The sequence below is a fragment of the Andrena cerasifolii genome, chromosome 10, assembly GCF_050908995.1.
Source record: "Andrena cerasifolii isolate SP2316 chromosome 10, iyAndCera1_principal, whole genome shotgun sequence".
Classification (NCBI taxonomy): Eukaryota; Metazoa; Arthropoda; class Insecta; order Hymenoptera; family Andrenidae; genus Andrena; species Andrena cerasifolii.
The window spans coordinates 650,287-675,574 of record NC_135127.1 but is presented as its reverse complement, the minus strand read 5'-3'; the positions used below and the strand labels follow the sequence as shown (position 1 = coordinate 675,574).

At 40.8% G+C, this 25,288-nt stretch overlaps 2 protein-coding genes across 2 annotated transcripts in view; one reads left to right on the top strand and one right to left on the bottom strand.

Moving 5' to 3' along the window:
• Positions 1–25,288, top strand: part of LOC143373935 (tRNA pseudouridine(38/39) synthase) — a 147,174-nt gene that overhangs the window by 3,423 nt on the left and 118,463 nt on the right. The gene's annotated exons all lie outside the window — the stretch shown is intronic.
• The window catches only part of LOC143374151 (uncharacterized), a 232,093-nt gene continuing 212,394 nt past the window's right edge, over positions 5,590–25,288 (bottom strand). The window contains exons 2-6 of the mRNA XM_076822079.1: positions 7,120–7,470; positions 6,818–6,865; positions 6,688–6,735; positions 6,039–6,092; positions 5,590–5,753 (exon numbers count right to left, since the gene is read on the bottom strand). Of these exons, the coding sequence (XP_076678194.1) occupies positions 5,590–5,753; positions 6,039–6,092; positions 6,688–6,735; positions 6,818–6,865; positions 7,120–7,360 (555 nt within the window). The 5' untranslated portion in view covers positions 7,361–7,470. The remainder of the gene's footprint in view (positions 5,754–6,038; positions 6,093–6,687; positions 6,736–6,817; positions 6,866–7,119; positions 7,471–25,288) is intronic.

Genomic DNA, 25,288 nt, shown 5'->3' with positions numbered 1-25,288 from the left:
CATGTTTAGGGGGTGAAACCACCCCTCAATGGTTTTCCAGTTATCCGCCTCCGATTGCTTTGATTTTTGGATATGTTTTAGAGGGCCGGAAAATAACATATACGTGTTTTTTTATTTTCGCCTGTTGTCATGTTTAGGGGGTGAAACCACCCCCCAAAGGTTTTCAGGTGTTCGCCTTCGATTGCTTTGGTTTTTGGATATGTTTTATAGAACAGAAAAATAAGATATACGTGTTTTTTTATTTTGGCCTGTTGTCATGTTTAGGGGTGAAACCACCCCCAAAGGTTTTCAGGTGTTCGCCTCCGATTGCTTTGATTTTTGGATATGTTTTAGAGGGCCGAAAAATAACATATACGTATTTTTTTATTTTGGCCTGTTTGCATGTTTAGGGGGTGAAACCACCCCTCAATGGTTTTCCAGTTCTCCGCCTCCGATTGTACTGGTTTTTGGATATGTTTTATGGAATCGAAAAATAAGATACACGTGTTTCTTTAGAGCGGCCCGTTTTCATATTTAGGGGGTGAAACCACCCCTCAAAATTCATAAGGGGTACAAAATTTTGTTGAGTCAAATTTCATATGGACAAACATATCCAACAACCAAAACAATCGGAGATGATCACCTAAAAATGTTATACCTTGGGGAAGCTTTAACCCCCTAAATATGCAAACAGGCCAAAATAAAAAGACACCTGTTTCTTATTTTTCTGTCCTCTAAAACATATCCAAAAATCAAAGCAATCGGAGGCGAATACCTGGAAAACCATTGAGGGGTGGTTTCACCCCCTAAACATGCAAACAGGCCAAAATAAAAAAATACGTATATCTTATTTTTCGGTCCTCTAAAACATATCCAAAAATCAAAGCAATCGGAGGCGTACAACTGGGAAACTTGTGAGTACACGAGCGCGCTCGCCGGCAGGATACGCGGCATACTTTCGTTTTCGTTCAATCAGAGACACTTGCAAACTGAATTTGAACCTGACAAGTACGTGGCATTATGCAAAAATGTCCGCTGGAAGAATACATAGGGGTGCTGGGTACAATAGATCACGGTAAAACGGTTTTTTCAGCCAAAAACTGAACTCCGTGCACTCCGTGCACCCGCGCGAGTACCGGAAGGTTAAAAACTGTCCACGGATCGTCGCGCCAGCGACACGCATGCAGCAGATAGAAGGATAAACATTGAAATTGAATATTTCTTTTTTTCATAGGAAAAGAAAATATGTCCAATTTCTTTGTATATCCTTCTATGTGCTGCATACGCGTCACTGACGCGACGATCCATGGTCAGACGGCCTTAGGAAAGGTAAACCAGGAAAAGTGAGGACGCCATTTGAAGGATTTCTGATCATTCCAAAATTTAATTTATTCCACTCCTACATGCAATATAAAAAGTCAAACACTCATGTAATATAAAATATGAAGCGCACAAGCAATATAAAAAAAGGAAACGCAGAGGCAATATAAAAAATGAGACGCACAGGCAATATAATAAGTCGAACACTCGTGTAATATAAAAAATGAGACGCACAGGCAATATAATAAGTCGAACACTCGTGTAATATAAAAAATTAAACGCACATGCAATATAAAAAAATTAACGCACAGGCAATATAAAAAAAAGGAAACGCAGAGACAATATAAAAAATGAGACGCACAGGCAATATAATAAGTCGAACACTCGTATAATATAAAAAATGAGACGCACAGGCAATATAATAAGTCGAACACTCGTGTAATATAAAAAATTAAACGCACATGCAATATAAAAAAATTAACGCACAGGCAATATAAAAAAAGGAAACGCAGAGACAATATAAAAAATGAGACGCACAGGCAATATAATAAGTCGAACACTCGTGTAATATAAAAAATTAAACGCACATGCAATATAAAAAAATTAACGCACAGGCAATATAAAAAAAGGAAACGCAGAGACAATATAAAAAATGAGACGCACAGGCAATATAATAAGTCGAACACTCGTGTAATATAAAAAATTAAACGCACATGCAATATAAAAAAATTAACGCACAGGCAATATAAAAAAAGGAAACGCAGAGGTAATATAAAAAATGAGACGCACAGGCAATATAATAAGTCGAACACTCGTGTAATATAAAAAATTAAACGCACATGCAATATAAAAAAATAAACGCACAGGCAATATAAAAAAAGGAAACGCAGAGGCAATATAAAAAATGAGACGCACAGGCAATATAATAAGTCGAACACTCGTGTAATATAAAAAATTAAACGCACATGCAATATAAAAAAATAAACGCACAAGCAATATAAACAATTAAACACACATGCAACAGTTCGACAGCCAAACATATATACGTAATACAAAACGCATTACACACTCATACTGCAATCGCATACATGCAAAAAGACGTAGATTTGGTATACACAAGCACAATTAGAACCTTTGCTTCGAATGTGATCTGCCATACGTCAAAGCACATAATGACAAACCAGACATTGGAAGCATAGGTTCTTCGGAACAATTTAGTAGCCTATTGGTGGAAGAAATACATTTCTTTAATACATGATCGACATAGTTGTCGGTCAAATACACTTTGAGATGCCCTAAAGGGCAATCGCTCAGGTCGACATCAACTGAAAGGCTTAAACAGGTTTGAATTAGAATTTTTAAATTACAATATTCCGCGAAGTTATCGAAACAGTATTTAGTTAAAACATAAACCTCTCGCATAAATTGTAATATTAATTTTTTTTGTGTTAAAAAAGCTTGGCAACACGTAGCACAAGCTTGAATAAACGATTCTAAGTAATCTAAATTGACAGTAGTAGCATCATAATTTTACAAAATTGACTCTAATGATTCTACAGCTACTACTGGTACTGCATTATTAGAAAATTGAGAATTTTGATTGCGAGAGGAAAATTCGAAAATTTCTTTAACATTTAACAAATTTTACTACAATCTGCCTCACAGTTTTGTCTTCCTGAGTTGGAAAACAATGAATTTATGAGCAATGACTTGTAGTATCCGGTAAATACTGAACAAGTCGGATTTATATTTCTTCCACCATGTTGTCGCACCAGCGAGAAAAAATTTTCCAAAGGATCTTGGTTAAAATCTCTGGTTCTGAATCCTGCAAACCCAAGATCCAGCAAATAAAACCTAAGAATTTTGAACCCTTTCAGGGTATGTATCCAATTCTGCAACGCCGCAGGATACTCTTTATCTCCCGCTTTGCGTTTGATAAATCGCATACTTTGGAATAAGTTTATACACTTATTCCAAATATCTGTGGCGTTACTTTCGTTATCCAAAATGGCCCTACTATTGACACTGTCGAAAAGTGAATTTAAATTTAGAAATAATATCGCCGTATCTATTCCCGAAGCTGACATCTTTCTGGATTTACAAGCACTTTCCGCCTCAGTAGTGCTCATAAGTTCCATAAGAGATGCTACTTTACGCGAGAAGACTTGTGTACAATATTTGACACGCATCTTCTTAATTCTACTTGGAACGACATGCTGTTCCGTAATATTAACTAAAGTTCTAAAATCACCTCTACACCGATCAATGAAATAAGTATCCTCCAAGTGGGACCATTTTGCTGTTCTTTCTACACCGTGCAGAGTATAACGAAGATCCTTCGTTAACAAATTATTTCTGATACATTTTAATAAATGAGGCGGATCAAACAGTGGTACTATCTTTTGTTCATCTACCATGATGAGCCCCTCTTCAGCCGACTTGCAATCTCTTTTCGTGTCGAAAAGTAATTGCTTAATCGCGCGTACATTTGTTGACCCTTGATCACAAACCGAAGCAACAACTCTTAAGCGTATAAGAGTGCATTCCCGTACTATGGCCTTAAATGTATGCGCTATCGACTCCCATGAAGCGGTGCCCCTACAAAAGGAGTACGACACTGTTTGCTTCCACGGTTTATCTCCAAATATCCCTCTTAACATAAAGACCTGCACATGGTCTGCAATGTCTCTATTACGCGAAAACCCGAAATCTACTAGTCCCTCTACAATATCGGATTTGACATTATAATGAAGCCGGGGACTAAGCTTCATTTCGTCAAATAACAAGATGCAATATCTGTACCGCGAATCCTCGAAATTGTCGAGTATATTTTCGATGCTGTTGAAGACAGACTTATTAATACCGGGAGATACAATGATTTTAGTGACCAGTTTTCTTAAGGTCTCTGTACTCGGTAAGAGGAAAATATTGGAAAGGTATCGATAAACCTTTGGACTTTGCTTCAGCAATGAAAGCGCAAAAATTTTGTCATCTAAATTGTAATGTCTATTGAATTTAGATCGTCCCATGTTACGGACTTGTAATGCAAAAAAGTCTCGCACAGTTGATGGCAGACTTTCAATGCGTTCCGCAAAGCCACGTTTTAACAACATTTCGGTATGTTGCAAACGTTCCTTACATTCTACAGGGTGTCCCACTAAGGAGTGGACAGCGCGATATCTCTTAAAGTATTGTCGATAAAAATATAAAAAAATACGGAATTGCATGGTTCGAGGGGGCCCATTTATTAGCGCGAACGCATTTTGTTTTCGATTATTATTTTAAAAGATACGATGGTCAAGTTCGGTTTTTCAAATGGAACTATTTTTTTTAACACCTGAGTTGATAGTGCGTTCCAAGACAAATTCAATAAGCTTTAATGTATACACTTTATTTCCACTGGTTTTTAAGATATTGCGCTTGCAAAATTACTGATTTTCACTGGAAGAAAACCCTCTGGAATAGGAAGGACCGGGGTCGGTCTTACTGGCGCTACGGGTGGCATTGCCTGTTGAAACTGATACCTACCTGCCAAAGGTCTACGACAGGGTTCGCAGGCCCAAAAGCTGGACAATTCTTTTCCGTCAGAAATGCTACTTAGGTAGGTACATCTGCGGTATCCAGAAGCGCATCGTTACTTTTATTTCGCACTTGCTTCTACGCTCGGATGGCCGGTTCTTTTGGGAGGGATGCAAGTTGGATTGGTTAGGTTAGGAGGAGTGAAAGTTGCTAGATTAAATTTCAACCATAGGGAGCAGATTGTATCAGAACCAACCCAACTTGCATCCCTCCGAAAAGAACCGGCCATCCGAGCGTAGAAGCAAGTGCGAAATAAAAGTAACGATGCGCTTCTCGATACCGCAGATGTACCTACCTAAGTAGCATTTCCGACGGAAAAGAATTGTCCAGCCTTTGGGCCTGCCATTTCTGGCGTAGACCTTTGGCAGGTAAGTATCCATTTCAACAGGCAGTGCCACCCGTGGCGTCAGTAAGACCGCCCCCGGTTTTTGCCATTTCAGAGGGGTTTCTTGCAGTGAAAATCAGTAAATTTGCAAGCGCAATATCTTAAAAACCAGTGGAAATAAAGTGTATACATTAAAGCTTATTGAATTTGTCTTGGAACGCACTATCAACTCAGGTCTTCAAAAAAAATAGTTCCATTTGAAAAACCGAACTTGACCATCGTATCTTTTAAAATAATAATCGGAAACAAAATTCGTTCGCGCTAATAAATGGGCCCCCTCGAACCATGCAATTCCCTATTTTTTTTATATTTTTATCGACAATACTTTAAGAGATATCGCGCTGTCCACTCCTTAGTGGGACACCCTGTATATGGCGTTTACGCATTTGTCTCCTTGTTTTCATCAAGGAGACAATTACGTTATATTGCCGCACCTCTTCCGGAGAAAGGCTGGACTTCCTATTTGTCCTGAACAATTTCAGCACAGATGCTAAATAGTATAAAGTAACAATTTATGCATGAAAAAAAACGGAATTTCCAGCACCCAGAAAACTGTATAAAATTTAAGGTGGTTTTATCAACATCCCATGCTCCGGGTTATAATAAAAAACAAGCTATTAGCACATGCTCAGTATAAAGAATATATATTAAAAGGAGGAATTGGGAAATACTAATAAACAGTACAAATAGCAGAAGTTTAAGGGAGTTTTTAAAGGAAATGGATTTTGAATAAAACAACCTTAAGAATAGTTTCTAATATAAAACGTTGCAGTACCTTTCCTTGTCCCCAATGATAGTCCAGAGGTTCCGGCAACAGCATATCCAGTATCTGTAAAATTTATTGCAAATGATTAATACGTTAACTCGAATCTGAAGGGAAGAACTAAAATCTTCGAGTTATAGAGGTTTCGACTTATCGAAGTTATGGGGTAAGAGAGACTTTTACGGCCGATTTCTTCGCCTCTAGATAAAAGTTATCTGGTGGATAGGTACAGTAGAGTGTGATTGCCTCGCGTTCTCCTAGGCTAGTTACATCGGAAAAATATTAATATTAAGCTGCTGTTGCAGAATTAAACTGGTGAATGTTTAAAGAATGACCATTTATTAATTGATATTTATATCTATACAATTTTCACTTTGACATAGAAGCTTAATATTGACATTTTTGCGATGTAACTAACCTAGGGAAACGCAAGTTAATCATACTCTACTGTACCTATCCGCCAGATAACTTTTATCCAGAGGCGAAGAAATCGGCCATTACAGAGGCTTTGCACAAAATTAATAATTTGCTGATCGGAATAGCATAAAGATAGAAAAATTCAAATTGTACTACTACGCTACTATTCATTATTATTGAAAAATATCTGTTATTCTAACAGTTGAAACAAGGGAGACAGTATCAAATGTTTGTATTTTCTTACCAGTATGGACCTCCATACGTTCAGCTGCCTGCTGAACCGTGTTGAAACCTAAGACATACAGAAAAATGTATGAATACTTTTTTGTTCTATTGCTAGTCGATAATGTAACTATAAGTTTGTATTTTCTTACCAGTATGGACCTCCATATGTTCACCTGCCTGCTGAACCGTGTTAAAACCTAAGACATACAGAAAAATGTATGAATACTTTTTTGTTCTATTGCTAGTTGATAATGTAACTATAAAAGCGCAGTGTCCTCCGACTATTAGTTCAGGAGATAGAAATTTAACTTTAAACCATTGTTACTGCAAAATGAAAGCCCAAACGCGAAATCGTTATTCTTGATTTTCGTCTTATTTTTATCTCTAGAATCACCTCTTACAATATTTTCAGCACGTTTTCAGAAACATACACCCTATATATTAAACATACCTGGAAGTTGAAGCGTCGGAACAGCAGTCTTACAAAGATTCCTTTGTAATTTGTAGATGCCTAAGAAGTGCGCATCACAGATCTTCCTGTTACGAAGAGATTGGTGCATTAACAATGGATTGCCGCAAGCAGCAATCCATTTTAAGCATCTCTCTCGGTCTTTAACGATATCGGGAAATGCCCTCAGTAGTTTATTTCCCGATTCGCAACCTTTCACTTCGCACTTCTTAGGCCCGGACATAATCTAAAACTCAAATTCATGCAATTAATAAAAAAACTTACAGTATCTTAAAGACGCTATATTACAAAAATTACTTATCTTATGTGATGACTGATCCACGTGCTCTTACACTTCCTCGTGTTTGCACCAAACATTTAAAAATGACGACGGTTGTCATGGTAACCAATGGTAACACTTCACCAACGTTGAAAAGTTGTATGCGTGCTAACTGATACACCTAGGTATGTATGTGTAATGTACCTAGCGCCTCCTACCTACTAGGTGCTAACTAAACGGGAACTTCGGCCAATCACAAACGGCTTGGTCCCCCTGGCCAGGCCCGCATTGACGCATCAAGATTTTGCGAAGTGGTTTTCGTGTTCACGGTAAGCGCTTGCGACCATCGCGCACGCTCGCCGCGCACGCAGTGCTCCATCTCGCTCCCCCCTTCGGCCAGAAAGAAGCGGGAAACGAACACTCGGAATTAGGGCCAGTGATGCCAGAATGAGGACGGGTTTCCTCGAGAATTTGCCCCACCACGCACACACACACTACGCTGGAGCTGCGTGTCCGTAAGCTCGGCGCTTTGGACAACGTCGGGAAGACGAGAGAGAAAACGAATGTGTGTCTTTCTCTCTCGCTCTTGAAACGCTGTGATCCAAAGTGAGGTGCAAGCGACACGCGCGCGCGCGATCTTCTTGAGTGCCTCGAGATACACTTTCCACGTTCTGACATATGTATAATACTCTTGTAATGATAAAAATTTGGAAAAAATTTTGTTACGGAAATCACGTTTTAAGACCTCCTGATCACGTTTTGACTATTTAGAAAAGAGCTCTTTTTTTTTAAATATCTCATATATTTGTTAACACGATTACGTTGAAACGGCAAAATGGATGTCAATGAAACTTTATATTTAAATTTTACATTCTTGTCTTAATATTCTTGATCCGATTATATCGCGAAAAATGATAATTACCCGTTATGGTTCTTCGATTTTTCAGATATACGATCTAAATTCTACATAAAAAGAGTTAATAAAAATTCTTCTGTAACTTCTTTAACAAAGAAAAATGTACATTCATAATTTCTTGTTTTCATTTTACATTTCCGTACATTTTATTTGAACTATTTCTATTTTTCAAACCTAAAAATGATTTTTTTTTATTTAAAGATAAATATTTTGATACTGTACATTGGTGAACTTTGTTAAAATTAGAATCCACTCTTGGCCAGTACCGTGGACGCTGTAGCAACCTTCGATAAAATATATTTTTTCAGAGTATTGTTATAATTTCGGTTCGGCATAGTAGACATTTAATATAAAGGTACAATAGAAGTAATAGAATATTAACAGAAACAGGGTAACAGATAAACCGAATGTAATCACAAATACGTAAGAAATATGTATATGTCGATGCGTCTGCTTGTAATGGCGTCTGCTTGTAATGGCGTCTGGCTATCGAATGACAGCTTGACAGGCGATCGATCCGATCGCCTTCTTCTCGCTGTCCTCTTGTTCTTGTCACGAGCACCAGCAGGCCTTGGATTCCAACCAAAGGGTGCTCGCAACACTGCCTCCCCCTCTGAAAGAGTGGTCGTCCCGACCGCTGCAGCCTCTTCGTTGCTGGCAGCCGTACCCTGGTCCGAAAGAGTGGAAAAACGCTGCGTGGCCTCTTCCTTCCGGCGCCTCGGCATTCGCCTTCACGCCCAAGGGGAAAACCACCCAAAAACCCTGGGCAAGGCGTGGATACGGCGGATTCCCCCGAAGAACTTTCCCGTCCTTACCCTCCACTTGCATCTTCTTTCTTGGACGCTTCTCTCTTGAAAAAGGCTTCTCTTCTTCGGCGACGCGTCCTCTTCTTGGGCAAAAACGGGTGGGGGAGTCCTGTCGTCCGGCGGTCGGTACTGTCATTCTTTTTTCTTGTCTCTTCTCTCTTCCGTTCTTTTTTTCTTTCCTCTCCTGCTCCTGGGTCCCTTGTGTGTGAAAGTGTGTAAACCGTCCCCTCTCCAGCGCATGGTTGCTGGAACTGCTCCAGCTCGCGGTCGTGCCTCCGACTGACGCGTTGTCCTGTGCTCCGTCGGATGACGTTACTCTAAATTCCTTCCGGTATTACTCCAGGTGGCTATCTGCAGGGTTGCCTAATAAATAAGCGACAACACTTTAGCCGATTCATTTTGATATTGAAAAACGTTGGAGTCGAGAGAACCTGGAGGACGGAAAGGCGAACCGAACACGAAAGCAGAGGCTCACACCTAAACAATGAGCTTGCTATCGGCCCGTTCCCCGATCAATCCGCCCGGTACTCCCAGCTCGTGGAGTCTTCTCTCTTCTTTCTTCAATACTCCTCCAGTACTCCATTCCTTGGCATCCTGATGGCCCCATTCCTCTTCTAGGCCTCTGGTGCTGTCCCAGGGGACCGTCCTGTGCGTCCGGTTAGCGCTCCCGTCTCCGCGACATCCCCTCCAGCCGGTCCAAGCACCGCTTGTCCGCCTGGTGATTGGGGATGCCATTTCCCGTCTGCTGTCCACCCTTCTCCTACTTTTCCTGGGTACCCCACGAGATCCTCCATCCCGGCCGTCCCGGGGGCTCGTGAGGTCTCCTCCAGGGGGCTAGCGGGGCGCTTTCACGTATGTCCGCGCCCCCGCTGCGGACCGCCACGCTATTATGGCACATTCGGGGAATTCGGGAGCGCATATCCCAGCCGCGGTGGCAGTCCCCCGACACCTTGTCCCTCGTCGTGGGGTATCGAGAACCTGTAACAAAATAAGAGAGCGGGGGGCTGGACTGCGTACGCAGCCCAGTCCACCAGATTAGGTTCAAATCTTCTCTCTTGATTCTTTTTCTATCTTGAGTCCTTTTGTTCGGCAGATTCTTCAATAGGCTGCGAAACGTCCTTCGTATTTCGCAAGGCGGCGCACGTGGACCACCTGGCACTTCTTCCTAGGCGAACGTTGTATCCTATAGACGAGGTCGTTGATCCGATCCACTACTTCGTATGGGCCTTCCCAGTCAGCTTGTAGTTTCGGGCATTTCCCTTTCGTTCTTCTTGGTTGAAACAACCACACTCGTTCTCCTGGCTGGAACTCCACTGCGTGTACGTGCCTGTCGTACCACGTCTTCATCTTGGAGCTGTTCTTCCACCTCTGCTCGACGATGTAGAGGTAGCCTCCGCGGCGCCTGCTTTATGGGTGGGTAGTCTCCAGTGTTAACGGTGTGTTTCACCCGATCACAGTTCCCGATCTGGTTCGAATCCGAGGCGAAAACACCCTGAAATTCATAGAGCAGGTCAGCAAACAGCTTCTTCTGGCTTTCTGACAAACCTGACGAGCAACGTGTGTACAGCTCCTCCAAATGCTGTGGGACGACCGTTTCCTTCTCTTCTTCCTGCCGCTTCTTCTCGGCGGTCGGTTCGCCCAGGCGTATCTCCGGTTTGCCGGGAAGGTACAGCACACTCCGGGATAGGTCGATGCTGCAACCGTGTTTCTTCAGGAACGCTGCTCCCAGGATGCACTTCTCCACCATGTCTACGATGTAGAAGTCTTCCACGCTCGAAAGTCCTCCGATGTTGACTTCCAAGCTCTTCTTACCGAAGACTTTAATTTGCTCACCCGTAGTGGAACAAATGTCGAGTCTTGTCCGGACGATGCCCTTCGACGGACACAACTCCTTTCCAGAAGGTTAACGGGGGAACCCGTGTCTAAGATAATTCTACAGGGTTTCCCCGCAATTTTTCCACATACGCATATTTCTTCGTACGGAATTTCTGGATCTCCAGTCGCCTCCAGCATCGCCACACTCTTGACGACCGGGGGACTGCTCCTCAAGATCCGGCGTCTCCCCCTTACACCGTCCGTTTCCCGTTTCCCGAGTTGAGTCTCCTGGGGGCGCCGTTGGTCCGGCCGTTCTTGGCTTTGAAGCAATCCCTTTGAACGTGGCCCGTTTTGCCACAGAGCCAGCAGGTAATCCTCGATGTGTCGTCGTTCTGGTGCTCGGGCTTGTCGGTCCTCCTCCTCTTTTCCGGGAACCTTGTAAATTCGGAGGGTTTAGCCTTCCGTTTCTCCGAGTATCTTTCTCGTGACTCGACTGGGGGACCGCGAGACATCGCTTCCACGGCCTCAATTTCTAGTGCTCTAGTCACCGCGGCTCTTAGGGATGTGAACCCGCCGAGCCGTAGCTCCCGTTGCATGGCAGAGCTTGACAATGCCGTCACAAATTGAGACGCGGCGAGCTTGTCACGGGTTTCCACCGGGCAGTCGGCGAACGCGAACTGCGCTAAACGTTCGATTTTGGTGGCGAGCGAGGAGATGCTTTCATCTCTCCGCTGCCTATGGCTCTGGAAGAGTACGTAGTTCAAATTGGACAGATTTTTCGCCCCGTAGCGAAATTCGAGTGCCGAAACCAATTCTGCGAAACTTTCACATTGGGCAGCGGAGAGCGTCGTGAGGACGCTCCTCGCAGAGCCCCCGAGAGAAGCGATCAAGGCTGTAGCCTTCTTTTGGTCATTCCAACCATTCGCGCGCGCGATCGTCTCAAATTGCACCTTATACTCTTCCCACGAATTTTTCCCATCAAATATTGTCGGTTTCACAGCGTATCCCAAACTGAGAACTTGTGGTTCCGACAAAGAAGCAGCGGCCGGCACACTGACGGGTGCGGGGACATGCGCCGGGGGAACACAATTTACAACACTATTTACAACAGGCACATTCTCCCCACCCTGAGGGTTCGCGCCGCTACCAACCGAACTACATCTGTTTTGTAACGAAGCGGTTACGACCTGAATTCTCTCCTCCATATTCGCCATGCGCGCCTCGAAAGCCGCTTGTGTCTGTCGGTCAGCGGCTTCCCTCTCTTCTCTGCGACGGTCTTCTCTCTGCCAGCGGGCCTCGTCATCCCTCCGCTGTTCCCGCATCTGTCCCACGATGCTTAACTGGAGGGAGGTGAGAAGTTCCTGTATGGAGGTATCCCCCGTCGGTAAAGGAGAAATGTTTGAAGAGGCCGCGGATGCGCGAGTGGGCATCCCACTCCGTGTGATAGTAGACATTTAATATAAAGGTACAATAGAAGTAATAGAATATTAACAGAAACAGGGTAACAGATAAACCGAATGTAATCACAAATACGTAAGAAATATGTATATGTCGATGCGTCTGCTTGTAATGGCGTCTGGCTATCGAATGACAGCTTGACCTTCTTCTCGCTGTCCTCTTGTTCTTGTCACGAGCACCAGCAGGCCTTGGATTCCAACCAAAGGGTGCTCGCAACAGTATGATCTAAAAATCTAAAATCTTAACGTAATCACATTTCTCGATAGATTTTTCGATAATTATATCAAGTTGCGACAAAGAATCACGCACTATTTACAAATTAATTACGCGCAGCGTGCACGCTACCGCTCGATGGAAACTACGGGAAAGTGGTGGTCTCTTCCGTCGGGAGGGAAATGTAAACAATTGGTTATGCAAAGTTAACATACATGTTGTACACTAAAATGTACAAAAATATTACAAAAATAGAAAAGAAAGGCAGCACGTAAATATATCAATTGGGTTGGATATATTGACGAGATGTGAGACTGAAATAATGCTACAATTGTTTACATTTCAAAGGATAGAAAGCACACAGAGGAATTTACTATAATACATGAATTTCGACATAATTGTTACATATAAAATGAATATAATTAAGAATATACTTTTATTTGTACAATTATCTCGAAGTTCTCTCTATAAATTATATGTACAGCAAGCAAGCGAATTATTGCAAGGATAGAATAAGAATTGCGTGAGGTAAACGAACAACTATTTACATATTCGCGATGTCCAAAAATCGAATGATATCGAAAATGGATGAAATTGATAATATTCTGGACATCACCAATTTGCATTACCCGACGTAGAAGGAAAATCCGCAAGGCCATCAACGGCATGTAAATGTAATTCTTTTGCTTCTTCGCAAAAGTTGCATATAAATACTCAGATGACATGAGAGATAGATGTTTGTCATATACCTCCATGGTCTGACATGTTTCCCCGTGCGCCTTTAATGCCGATTTCGTTACGCAAATGGCATTGACGATGGTCGAACAAAGTCGGTTTTGTTTCTTGTTCTTTATGTCGGAAAGCATGGAAAACGATCTTTCAGCATCGGCGTTTGAATTTGGAAGACTTCTAATGGAATTTAATAATTCCTGCAAACATGGATACTTAAATGCGCCTTGATCGTTTCGCGTTAACAACACCGTTTTCCAAACGTCATCAAAAGCTAATGTACAAAGCATCTGCTTGTCTGCATTTGCAACATTCAGGTGCAATGTCGACCATTCTTTTTGCAAACCGTCTTCGTCGAAACCGCCCAATTTCTGAGTAATAAAGAGAACACTTTTAAAGGAAGTGTCTCTGGCATTATCTACTAATGCCAAATGAGGCTCAAAAACACATAACTTGCTCAGAAATTCGTCATCGATTTGCAATCGATTACGAATTTCGTTTGTAGCCGTTATGTAAAACTTAATACAATTTTCTCGAACGGTTTGGACAACCTCGGGTTTGCCTTCTGCAACTAACTGACAAAGAAACGCGTCACAATCCGGGCCTAAATGAATACTATTAAGGGGGTAGACACGTCACGTGACCTGGCCGATTCGGCAGGTCGGTATTGCAGCAGGTTTTTTCTGCACAGAAATGGTAATACCGATAGATCGACGATTACCCGGTGAACGCGAGAGGGAGCTGTTTGCTATTTCCATATTTTATTTTGAATGTGGAAAGAAATTGTCAGCTGTTGCGTTGAACTTGTAAAAATTTAAAGAGACAGTCTTCTGGTACTGCAAACGTAGAAAATTCATTGTACATTTACTTGAAATGTGCTTATGCTAGAATATTATGCTACGTTGGCAGTAAGGAATTATAAGTGAAAAGGAAAAATACACGAGGGCATGTCCCCAGAAAATGAAGTTTGTTAGGATAGACATTTTTTAATTAGCGAAACACCGAAATAGAACATGAAATACACATCCTATGCAGAAAGCAGTTATGAACAAACATATACAAAATTGTGTTTGACGTTGAATCCAATGCGTGATTATTATGTTGTCCCTCCTCGTAGTGACAGAAAATCTAACCTATGTATATTAGGGTGGACTTTAGTTACTCTTGTGCAAAATTTTTTTTTTAAATTCATTTGATGCGACCCTTGCAATCTGTTCTACTCGGTAAAAAACTAATTCCCTCCAAATTTCAAGTCGATCGGACAAAGGGAAGACGTGTCGCAACGAGTTTGTTTATGCAAAAAAATTTAATTTTGCGAAAAATGAAAAAGTACACATTTTTTCAATCCCACTGGTCATTAAACACTATTTTAATATAATATTCTTATTATATCAAAGCAAAAATTAAATTGTTTAATGAATTTGTTTAAGCAAAATTTTTAATATTTATTTTTTAAATATAAAATTTGATCTCACATTAATATAATGAAAAGTAGAAAAAGACAGTTAAATACTTATAATTAAATATTTTATTTATAGGCCTAATTATAATAAGAGTATAAATAATTTTTAAAAATCTGTACTTAATGTTGTTTTATCAATTTTTGGGTATTTTTCCCTATAATCGGTTACAATTTGTAATATGAATTGTTTTTCTTCTTCGTTTTTGCATAACGTTAAATTATAATCTTTCATTAATTTTACTGCTCTTTCTGCAACGTCATTCACAACTTCTAATTTTGTTATAATACCTATCGCTTCAATATAATTATTATTAGTTTCCCATAGTGCTGGATCAATTAAAAGAAAATCTGAATTTATATTGAACCGTTTGAAAAAATTATTTGATTCAGATGATACGAAATGTTGTATTTCCAAATTCGCAAGATTTTTAATTTCTATAGTCGTTGTCATGTATCTCTTATAATTATTATTATTGTTTACATTTTGTAGTGCTTGCACCATCGATCTTTTTGTTTCTACTGAAACTTTTTTATCAAAAAACGATAGCGCCGCATTCTCCGGTGACAAGTACCATAAATGGTTCACAATTTTTTTTAATGCCACATCGCTTATTTCTTCGTTAACATTTTTGTAATGAATTATATTTTTGATGAATTCTAGATCTACACGTGGCGCCATAGCAGCCATTGGGGTCAAAATCCACGGCTCAATATAAATGTTAATTAGAAATACACATGTATCTCTAATGCTACTATACTCTTCCTGGTTGAGAGGAAATTTGTTTCGAAAAATAAATATTTTTAAAGTGTATATTATTTTAGCCATCCACCTCGCATGGTGAAATGCGCCAGGCATTTTGAATGAAATGCCACCGAAAGGAATCCCCCCAAGAAAAGTTATTGCTAATTCTAAAAGTTCTTTGTAGTCATCTCTTGGGTGACTCATTTTTGTGTAATTTTTAAAAATTTCGATTTTTTTTTGTATATCATTAATATGTTTCAGAACGTAATCGTCGTGCGTTCCCGGGATGTAATTATTTTTATTAATTTCAGGCCAACTATTTTGAAATTTTTTAAAAAGTTGAATATTTGGGCCTGTTGTTTTCGGCATTTTTAATTCAAAGACCCCACGCAACACAATTTCGTATATGTGACCCCCCCATAAACATGATTCATGTATGAAAGAAGCTAATTCCCTTTAATTCACAAAAAAAGTTCTCACGCAAAGATTGTGAAATCATCTTTGCTAATTCCAATTGTACCTTTAATTCACGAAAAACATTAAAAACATTCTCAGGCAAAGATTGTGAAATCAACTTTGCTAATTCCAATTGTATTCTCGTTCTCCGTTCGAACACTGATTCCTCTGTCACTTTTTATACTTGACATTCCTTTATTGGCCACAAATCAATTCAGTGCTCAGATTTTCAGCTTCGGTTTTAAGGAATTAGCGGGCGTTGTATAAGAAAAAACTATGAAGTCGACTTAAAACAAAATGTTTCATATCACTAGTGCAGGCTGGCGAATGTGCTATTAATCTATTATCGACTTTGATTCGTTTAAATTAGTCTCTACCAAGTTTTTATTATTTTCCATCGTAAAACAATTTTCATATGACATTTTTAACAGAAGATGTCCCTCTTATAAAAGTTTTTGTGTCAACTACAGGCCTCGCCCGCTAATTCCTTAAAACCGAAGCTGAAAATCTGAGCACTGAATTTATTTGTGGTCAATAAAGGAATGTCAAGTATAAAAAGTGATAGAGGAATCAGTGTTCGAACGGAGAACGAGAATACAATTGGAATTAGCAAAGTTGATTTCACAATCTTTGCCTGAGAATGTTTTTAATGTTTTTTGTGAATTAAAGGTACAATTGGAATTAGCAAAGATGATTTCACAATCTTTGCGTGAGAACTTTTTTCGTGAATTAAAGGGAATTAGCTTCTTCCATACATGAATCATGTTTATGGGGGGGGGATTTCATCACTTTTTTCATATTAAATATTTTCTAAATAATCCTACCTTTTACCTTGATTAAATATCTGCTTTACCATCGTGACGTTTAAAAAATGTTAACAACTAGCAGGTTATTATGATTGAATGACAGCCAAGTGGCATTTATAAATTATGCTTTCGAGGCGACACCTACTGGCGTCAAGTGGAGAAGGAAAACGTGACGTCATACCTCGTAATCCTAAAAGTATCATTTTTATAACTATTAATTCAGAATAAATCTTATATCTTTTAGACAAATAGCTTGATACATTAAGTAAAACGACATACAGGGTGTCCCAAAAATGTCGGAGTTCCTTGAAAGGGGTGACTCAGGGGGTGATTTGAAACAACTTTTTCCTTAGCGAAAATATTGTCCAAAGCTTCGTTAACGAGATATTAACAAAAAACCCCGACCAATCAGAGCGCGCGCCTTCCGCCCGAGCTTCCGTTGTAGCGTTGGCTACGCGGTAGGCGGCTGCGCTTGTACTACGAAGGTACGAACAAGCCAGTCGGCATGCATCGAAGGAAACCATGTCACACAGTTTTTTTTTTTAAGCAGAATCTTAAATAATAATTGTTTGAAGTGAGAGGACAAGAAATACGCAAATTTCGTTTTCAAATAAGGCATAAACGAAAAGGTAATGTAACAAAAAATGTACGACAAGTGATCATAATTCATTATTGAGGTAAAAATCCGTAGTTTAATCACGGCCAACATAACTAAATTTAAACAATGATAATAGATGTATGAATAAATTCTTTCAGACTGGATTTACATAATCGGTATAAAGCAACCGAATTTCTATCGCAGTGATATTCGTAAGCTACCAGAAAATTGGCAAAAGCTAATTAACAATAATGGAAATTATTTCGATGATTGAGTTGTTTTTATTTTATTTTTTTTTTAAATCAAACTGTTATTGAACCCTAAAATCGAACAGAATTTATTTCTACACCTAATAATCACTAATAAATTAAATAACACACACCCCTACGGGCATTCCTTTCCTTCCTTTCCGGAAACCTGTGTCACTAAGTAGGTCACTGTGCCGATCCTGGTTATCGGTGGACGAAAAGATGTATGGTAGGGTTGCGCCCAGTGCTCAGCTGATCGCAGGTATACGACACCACCCGAAGGTAAGGATTACAACGTCAAGTGCGTCCGGGTTAATGTACCGAATATTCACTTCACTGCACGGCCACTAACACTGATCACTTAATTTACTTTTCATGGAACGTGTTGTTCCTACGTTATAAAATTGGTGGCCCCGAAAGGAGCCGATTACTGTTAGTTGAGCAGTTGCTCGATGTGACCACCCTCAGCGTCTATGCACGCCTTGCAGCATCATTGACTCCGTTGAGAATAATTTTGACGCCAAACGCCGAATCGTATCCTCGCTGGGGGTTTGGATGTGCGAGTATTCCCGTGCAAACGCTCGCACAGTAGAACTTGCGTCCCCGTTGATCCGGGCGTACACCCAGAACATGGCGTAACATTCTTCAGCGGAGAACATTTCTGGGACGAGATTGCTAGCTGACTGACAGGATTTTTTCCAAGCAACTGCCTCTACCCCCAAGTAGTTTCTCTCATTCCATTATGAGTTAACTCCCACCAGAACAAGAGGCTGTAGGTAAAAAGAAGCCAGCACATTTTCGACACACACGTTCTTTGCAGATGTGCAACGAACGACCCATCCTACACTTTCACATAAGTCCCCGCTCCGTCCTTTTACTGCCAATGTACCCGTTGCTTAGAGATAGACAGTAGACACCACGTGTTTCGGTTCGAAAGGGCCCGAAGACAAGAGAAACAGAAAGTCTTCGAGTTGCTATAATGAAGAAAAGGCATACCAATCCTGTTTCCGTTTTCCAAAACCTGAGTTCACGTCAGCTACGAGGCGGAACCAGCTAAGCCATAAATTACCCAAAACAAATCGTTCTCTACCGCCGACTCGCAGGACAATACAATCATAAACCGCGACCCTGGCGAAATGCTTTGGCCGACCAGCCTGATTAATTTTTGTGAACTAGCAATTAAATAGTAATATCCAATATGAATACACCTCGTGGAGAGATACAGGAAGAAAGGGGGTAACTCGTTTACTGCGCGTAGTCCCGCCTGCTTCGTGTTTCCTTCAAATTAAAGACCGATCCCTTATCTCTCGAGTATTAGCACGTGCTAAAATTTCAAAACAAAAGCACGCGTCCGATTGGTCCTAATCTAACCAATCTGCCTTGCATCCCTCTGAAGCGGCCACTGTCTTGAAGAGGCCCTCTTCACAGCAATATCTCCTCCCCGAAGCCCACCTTCTCTCGCACGGAATACGTCGACGCGTGCTTTTGTTTTGAAATTCAAGCGCGTGTTTATACTGGTAGGCCTTGGGGAGGAAACATGGCTGAGAAGAAGGCCTCTTCAAAACAGTGGCCGTTTGGGAGAGATGCAGGGCAGATTGGTTAGGTTAGAACCAATCGGAATTCATGCCCACCTTTTCTCGCACGGAATACGTTAACGCGTGCTTTTGTTTGGTAATTCTAGCGCGTGCTTATACTCGAGAGATAAGGGATCTGTCTTTAATTTGAAGGAAACACGAAGCAGGCGGGACTACGCGCAGTAAACGAGTTACCCCCTTTCTTCCCGTATCCCTCCGCGAGGCGTATTGATGTTGGATATTACTTTTTAATTGCTAGTTCCCAAAAATTAATCAGGCTGGTCGGCCATAGCATTTCGCCAGGGTCGCGGTTTATTACCATATTGTCCTGCGAGTCGGCGGTAGAGAACGATTTGTTTTGGGTAATTTATGGCTTAGCTGGTTCCGCCTCGTAGCTGACGTGAACTCAGGTTTTGGAAAACGGAAACAGGATTGGTATGCCTTTTCTTCATTATAGCAACTCGAAGACTTTCTGTTTCTCTTGTCTTCGGGCCCTTTCGAACCGAAACACGTGGTGTCTGCTGTCTATCTCTAAGCAACGGGTACATTGGCAGTAAAAGGACGGAGCGCGGACTTAGGTGAAAGTGTAGGATGGGTCGTTCGTTGCACTTCTGCAAAGGACGTGTGTTTCGAAAATGTGGTGGCTTCTTTTTACCTAAAGCCTCTTGTTCTGGTGGGAGTTAACTCATAACGGAATGAGAGAAACTACTTGGGGGTAGAGGAAGTTGCTTGGAAAAAATCCTGTCAGTCAGCTAGCAATCTCGTTCCAGAAATGTTCTCTGCTCAAGAGTATTACTCGAGGTTCTGAGTGTACCTCCCGAACAACGGGGACGCATGTGCTGCAGTGTGAGAATTTGCGCAGGAATACCCACGGCTCCGAACGCCAAGTTCTCATTCATTTCCACAAATTTTTATAACGTAGGAATAACACGTTCCATGAAAAATAAATTAAGTGATCAGTGTTAGTAGGAGTGCAGTGAAGTGAATATTCGGTACATTAACGCGGACGCACTTGACGTTGCGACCCTTAACTTTGGATGGTGTCGTGTACCTAAGATCAGCTGTGCACTCGGCGCAACCCTACCATAAATCTTTTCGTCCACCGATGACCAGGATCGGCACAGTGACCTATTTAGTGACACAGGTTTCCGAAAAGGAAGGAAAGGAAGGAAAGGAATGCCCGTAGGGGTGAGTGTTATTTAATTTATTAGTGATTATTAGGTGTAGAAATAAATTCTGTTCGATTTTAGAGTTCAATAAGTTTGATTTAAAAAAATATGAAAACAACTCAATCATCGAAATAATTTCCATTATTGTTAATTATCTTTTGCCATTTTTCTGGTAGCTTACGAATATCACTGCTGTGAGGGTTAAATAAGTAGAATAGATTTATTGGATATAATGAGTTCGAAAGACAAAAGCCCTTTCGTCTGGCTGTGGCCTCGTGATGGCTCGACGCAGACTGCCTGCCGCGCAGTTCTCGCTCGCCGCACAGCAACCCACCGGCAACGCCGTGCCTCGCACCGCGTGCTTGGCAACGCTGTGTCTGGCTCGCCTCGAGCCTACTACAGTCGGCCGTCCTGACAATTAATCGTCCCGATTAATGTTGAATCTCTTAACTTTCTAATCGTAAACAATATTTAGGAACGTATATACAGTTTGCTTATAAGACTAAATATTTTAACTTGAACACTAAACTAGTAAACTGTTCAATTATGAGACCCACGGGACCATTTCCGCATGTTGGCTGCCTCCCACGTCCCGTGATAGGGCATTCTCGCGACTTGAAAACCTTCGACGTCTTTTATGACGTATCTATCATTTCGCAGAACTTTACTGACCTCGTATGGTCCTTTGAATACAGGCACCAATTTCGCACACACGCCCGCCGAGTTCTCGAAATTACGGATCATTACTTTATCGCCTATTTCGTATCCAACTGCAGGTTTCCTCTTCCTATCGTAAGCTTTTTCATTATACTTCTGAGCGTTTTTAATGCGCTCGTCGGCTTTCGCTCTTAAGTCAATAAGTGTTCCTGGATCGCCAATCACGTCACTTCTTTCTAACATTTCTCGTAGACTGTCCATATTCTTTCCGCGCTGAGTCACGCCAAACAGCAACACACTGGGATTTTCTCCGGTCGAACGATTAACAGTATTGTTACACGCGTATTCAACATCCTCAAGCACACTATGCCAGGGCACTCTTTTTTCATCACTCAATTTTGCAATCATCGGCAGAATAGTACGGTTTACTCGCTCGGCTTGACCATTAGCCTGTGGCGAGGCCGTCGCAACCTTTATGTGTTGAACATTACATTCTTTTGTAAATTCTTCAAATTCGTGTGACGTGAAACAACTACCACGGTCAGAAATGATTCGCACGGATCGACTATAAGAAGAAAAGTAAAGCCTAAGACATTTAATCGCTTCAGTCGCATTTGTAGTTTTGGTGGCATACAACTTAATGAATTTCGTGAACGCATCCACCACCAAGAAAATATAACGTTTCTGTGCCGAAGATAGTTTAGACATAGGTCCTAAATGATCAATATGCACCGTGGCAAACGGTACACTTCCTTTTGGTATGCTGTGTAACATGCCCTCCTGTCTGCCTGAATTCGGTGCGAACGCAATACATTTCAAACAAGTTTTTATATGTTGATTCAATTTAAATTTTATATCCGGAAACCAATAGCTCCCTAAAATGCTTCGCATTGCCTTCTCGACACCCACATGCCCCAATTCGTTGTGGTATTTTTGCATTACGCTAATCTCTAAAACAGTCGGTACATAAAATAGAAGTCGACCGTCATACTTTCGGTAAACTGATCCGTTCCGCATTTCGTAAAATTTGTCTTCGGTTACCTCTAATTGTTTACTAATCCTAACGATATTCTCGTCCTCGAGTTGACAAAGTGCCAGATTTCTATCAAAAGAATTGTCTTCTATCACTAAAATTTGCCTACTTAATGCATCCACATGTGACATTCGGGAACCAATTCGATGTTCTAATGTATAGTCGTAACTTTGCATTTCTAAGGCCCACCGTGCAATTTTAGGACTAGTTTCTCTTTTATTCAACGTTAAACTCAACGCCTGGCAGTCAGTGATTATTTTAAATTTAAGGCCAAACAGGTAAGCGTGAAAACGGCGTAAAGCGTAAATGATCGCCAAAGTTTCAAGTTCAAAACTATGACACTTTGATTCAGTTGTCGTGGTCCTTTTGGAAAAATAGAACACAGGATGGAACTTGTGATCCGACTTTCGTTGCAATAATATAGCGCCGTAACCGATTGCGCTAGCATCGCAGTGTAATTCTGTCTCGTCGTGAGGCGAGTAAATGCTTAACAGAGGAGATTGTACTAGCAAGTTCTTTAGTTTCTCAAAAGCATCCGCTTCCGCTTTACCAAATCTAAAATCAACATTTTTTCCCAAGAGGTCATACAAGGGCTTCGCGACGATCGAAAAACCCTCCATAAATTTACGAAAGTACGAACATAGTCCTAAAAAGCTCTGTACATCTCTCGTCGACCTTGGAACAGGGAATTGTTTGACCGCTTCAATGCCTCGTTCTGTCGGGCTAATACCTTCACACGTTATCGTGTAGCCTAAATATTCTAACTTCGTTTGCAAGAATTTGCATTTGTCCATTCGTAAGTCGAGTTTATTTTCAACAAGCAGTTCAAACACTCTCTTTAAGACGCTAAAATGGTGATCGATACTCGCCGTTGCAATCAAGAAATCATCAAGATAAACCGAAACATCACCTGCATCGATTAATTCTTTAAAAATTTTAGTTACATAGCGTTGGAACGTAAGTGGCGCTCCCTTTAAGCCAAATGGCATCTTTAAATATTCGAATTGCCCAAGGGGCGTGACAAGAGGTATACTTGATGGAATCCGGATGCATACGGATGTGAAAAAATCCGTCTTTTAAATCTAATGACGTAAAATACTTTTTCCCTGATAACACGGCTAACTGATCTTCAATCAACGGTAATGGAAAATTATCTCGGCATGTAACTTTATTTAATATGCGGGAATCGATGCACATACGGATTTCGCCATTCTTTTTCCGAAGTAATACTATACCCGATGCATATTCTGACGTGCTTTCCCGAATAACGCCTTTCTTCAACAGCGTGTCCAAAATTTCCTTAAGTGCTACCTTTTCCACATGAGATAGTCTTCGAGGCGTGCAACTAAAAGGCTTCTCATCGACTAACGTAAGTTTCATAACATTTTCGACTTTCGGAACTTCCGGTCTTACCGGTGACACGTAGTGCTCTTTGGAAATTTCGCAAGTGTGGTCTTTCACTTCATTCGGAAGATCTTCGTTAATTATTAAGGGCTGCTCCACCGAGTCTGAGTCTTCCGAGTTCATCTCAATATTCATAATTTCGCGAACTTCTGGGCAACATAAAGTAAGATTCGCAACTTTTAGAAAATCGCGACCTAACACTAACGGCTTGTGCATGGTCTCATCCGGTACTATACGCAAATCTAGAGTACTTTCACAATGATCTAGAAAAACAGTAGCCTTCACAATAGGCTGGGCCGAAAAAAAAACTTTTGGATTTTTTTCTTGTCATAGTGAAAAAAAGTTGTGAGGTGTGTCAAAAAGCTCACTGATTTTTTTTTATAATTTTAATTCCATATTTAGCCGCGCCCCAGCGGGATGAAAGGTGTCGTATTTTTCAAATTAATAGTTTTGGTAGATCATAAGGCGCAATCAGTTTCTACCAATCTGGTAAGTAACCAAAAGTTTTCTGCTGAATTATTTCAATGTTTCACTGCGCCCCTAGAGTCGTAAGAGCCCTTAAACGCAAAAATTTACACAGTTTTTCGCTTAAAAAAGTAAATAAGAGTGATAATTTGTAATAATTTAATATGATAAAGTAATAATTTGATATGATCTTCGTCTTCACTGTCTTCATCGTATTGAAAAGACATTCTATAATTACTTTTTCAACCCAGAACTCACCGCGAGGAGGTAACTGCATGTCGAGTTCCACCCACCCTCCCTCCCATTACTAATGGTCTATTTATTAGTTTTTGTTTTCTTATCCAAATAATAATCTTTTTTAGATTCAAATGACGGCAAGGAACTTCTTGCTTCTAATGTGACTCGAATGTAGCCATCTCTTGACAGGGGATCACAAACCTTGCTAGAAGCCTCTGTTACTAGCTTCACACATCGCTCCACTGCTTGCGTGTGACATGGAAATTTGTTTGTTAGGATCGGAGATTTGTTTTCAATAGCTTGCAGCAATTCTTCGCAGCTTATGTTCATGGTTAGAGGCGGCTCTGTAACACTACATTGGTTCCAGTCAATTAATTCGGTGTAGTCCTCCGCTTGAAAATTAATTTTAGGTACTTTAAATATTCTTTGTCTGGCCGGTTGTTTTCTAGCTTTTAAAATGCGTCTAATTCCAAGTTCTCTAATATGTGCTCTTGGATCTGAAATCATAGCTAGTAAAATATTTTCTGGGTGGGCAGCATAAGCATTCGTTGAAATGACCTTGTCGATGATTTTTTTTACGGAATTTGAAAACTCTCTAGACTGGTTTATTATTTGCCACAAATGTAGAGAACCGTATTGACTTCCAGGTTGCGTCTTAATTGAAAACCACACAGGAGCATAAACTTTCATGATAAATGTTGCAAATAAAATTAGATTCTGAGACGGATTTTCTGTGGAAACATACAGACGTAGCAATCTATTTGCTGTTGTCAACCATCTAGCATGACTTAGTTTGCCAGGATCTTTCTTGGACAAGTTTTCAGAGCAGAGCCCCTCTCTGATAGCACAACACATGCGATATAAGTATTGCTGATCAGTACTCAGATCTTTCTCATCCACTTGTGGTAAAACTGTGTTAATTATCTGAAAATTCACAACAGGTCTAGATTCACATGATGTGAACTTTGATCCGATTGGACCGGAGAATGAATATGGCCCTTTAGTATGTCCGTCTAATTTCTGAAGAAGATGTCGTAAAGGTAATTCATTAGCGTGCAGTAAGCAAATAATCCACTGAAGAGGTCTTCCAAGGTGAACTTCAAT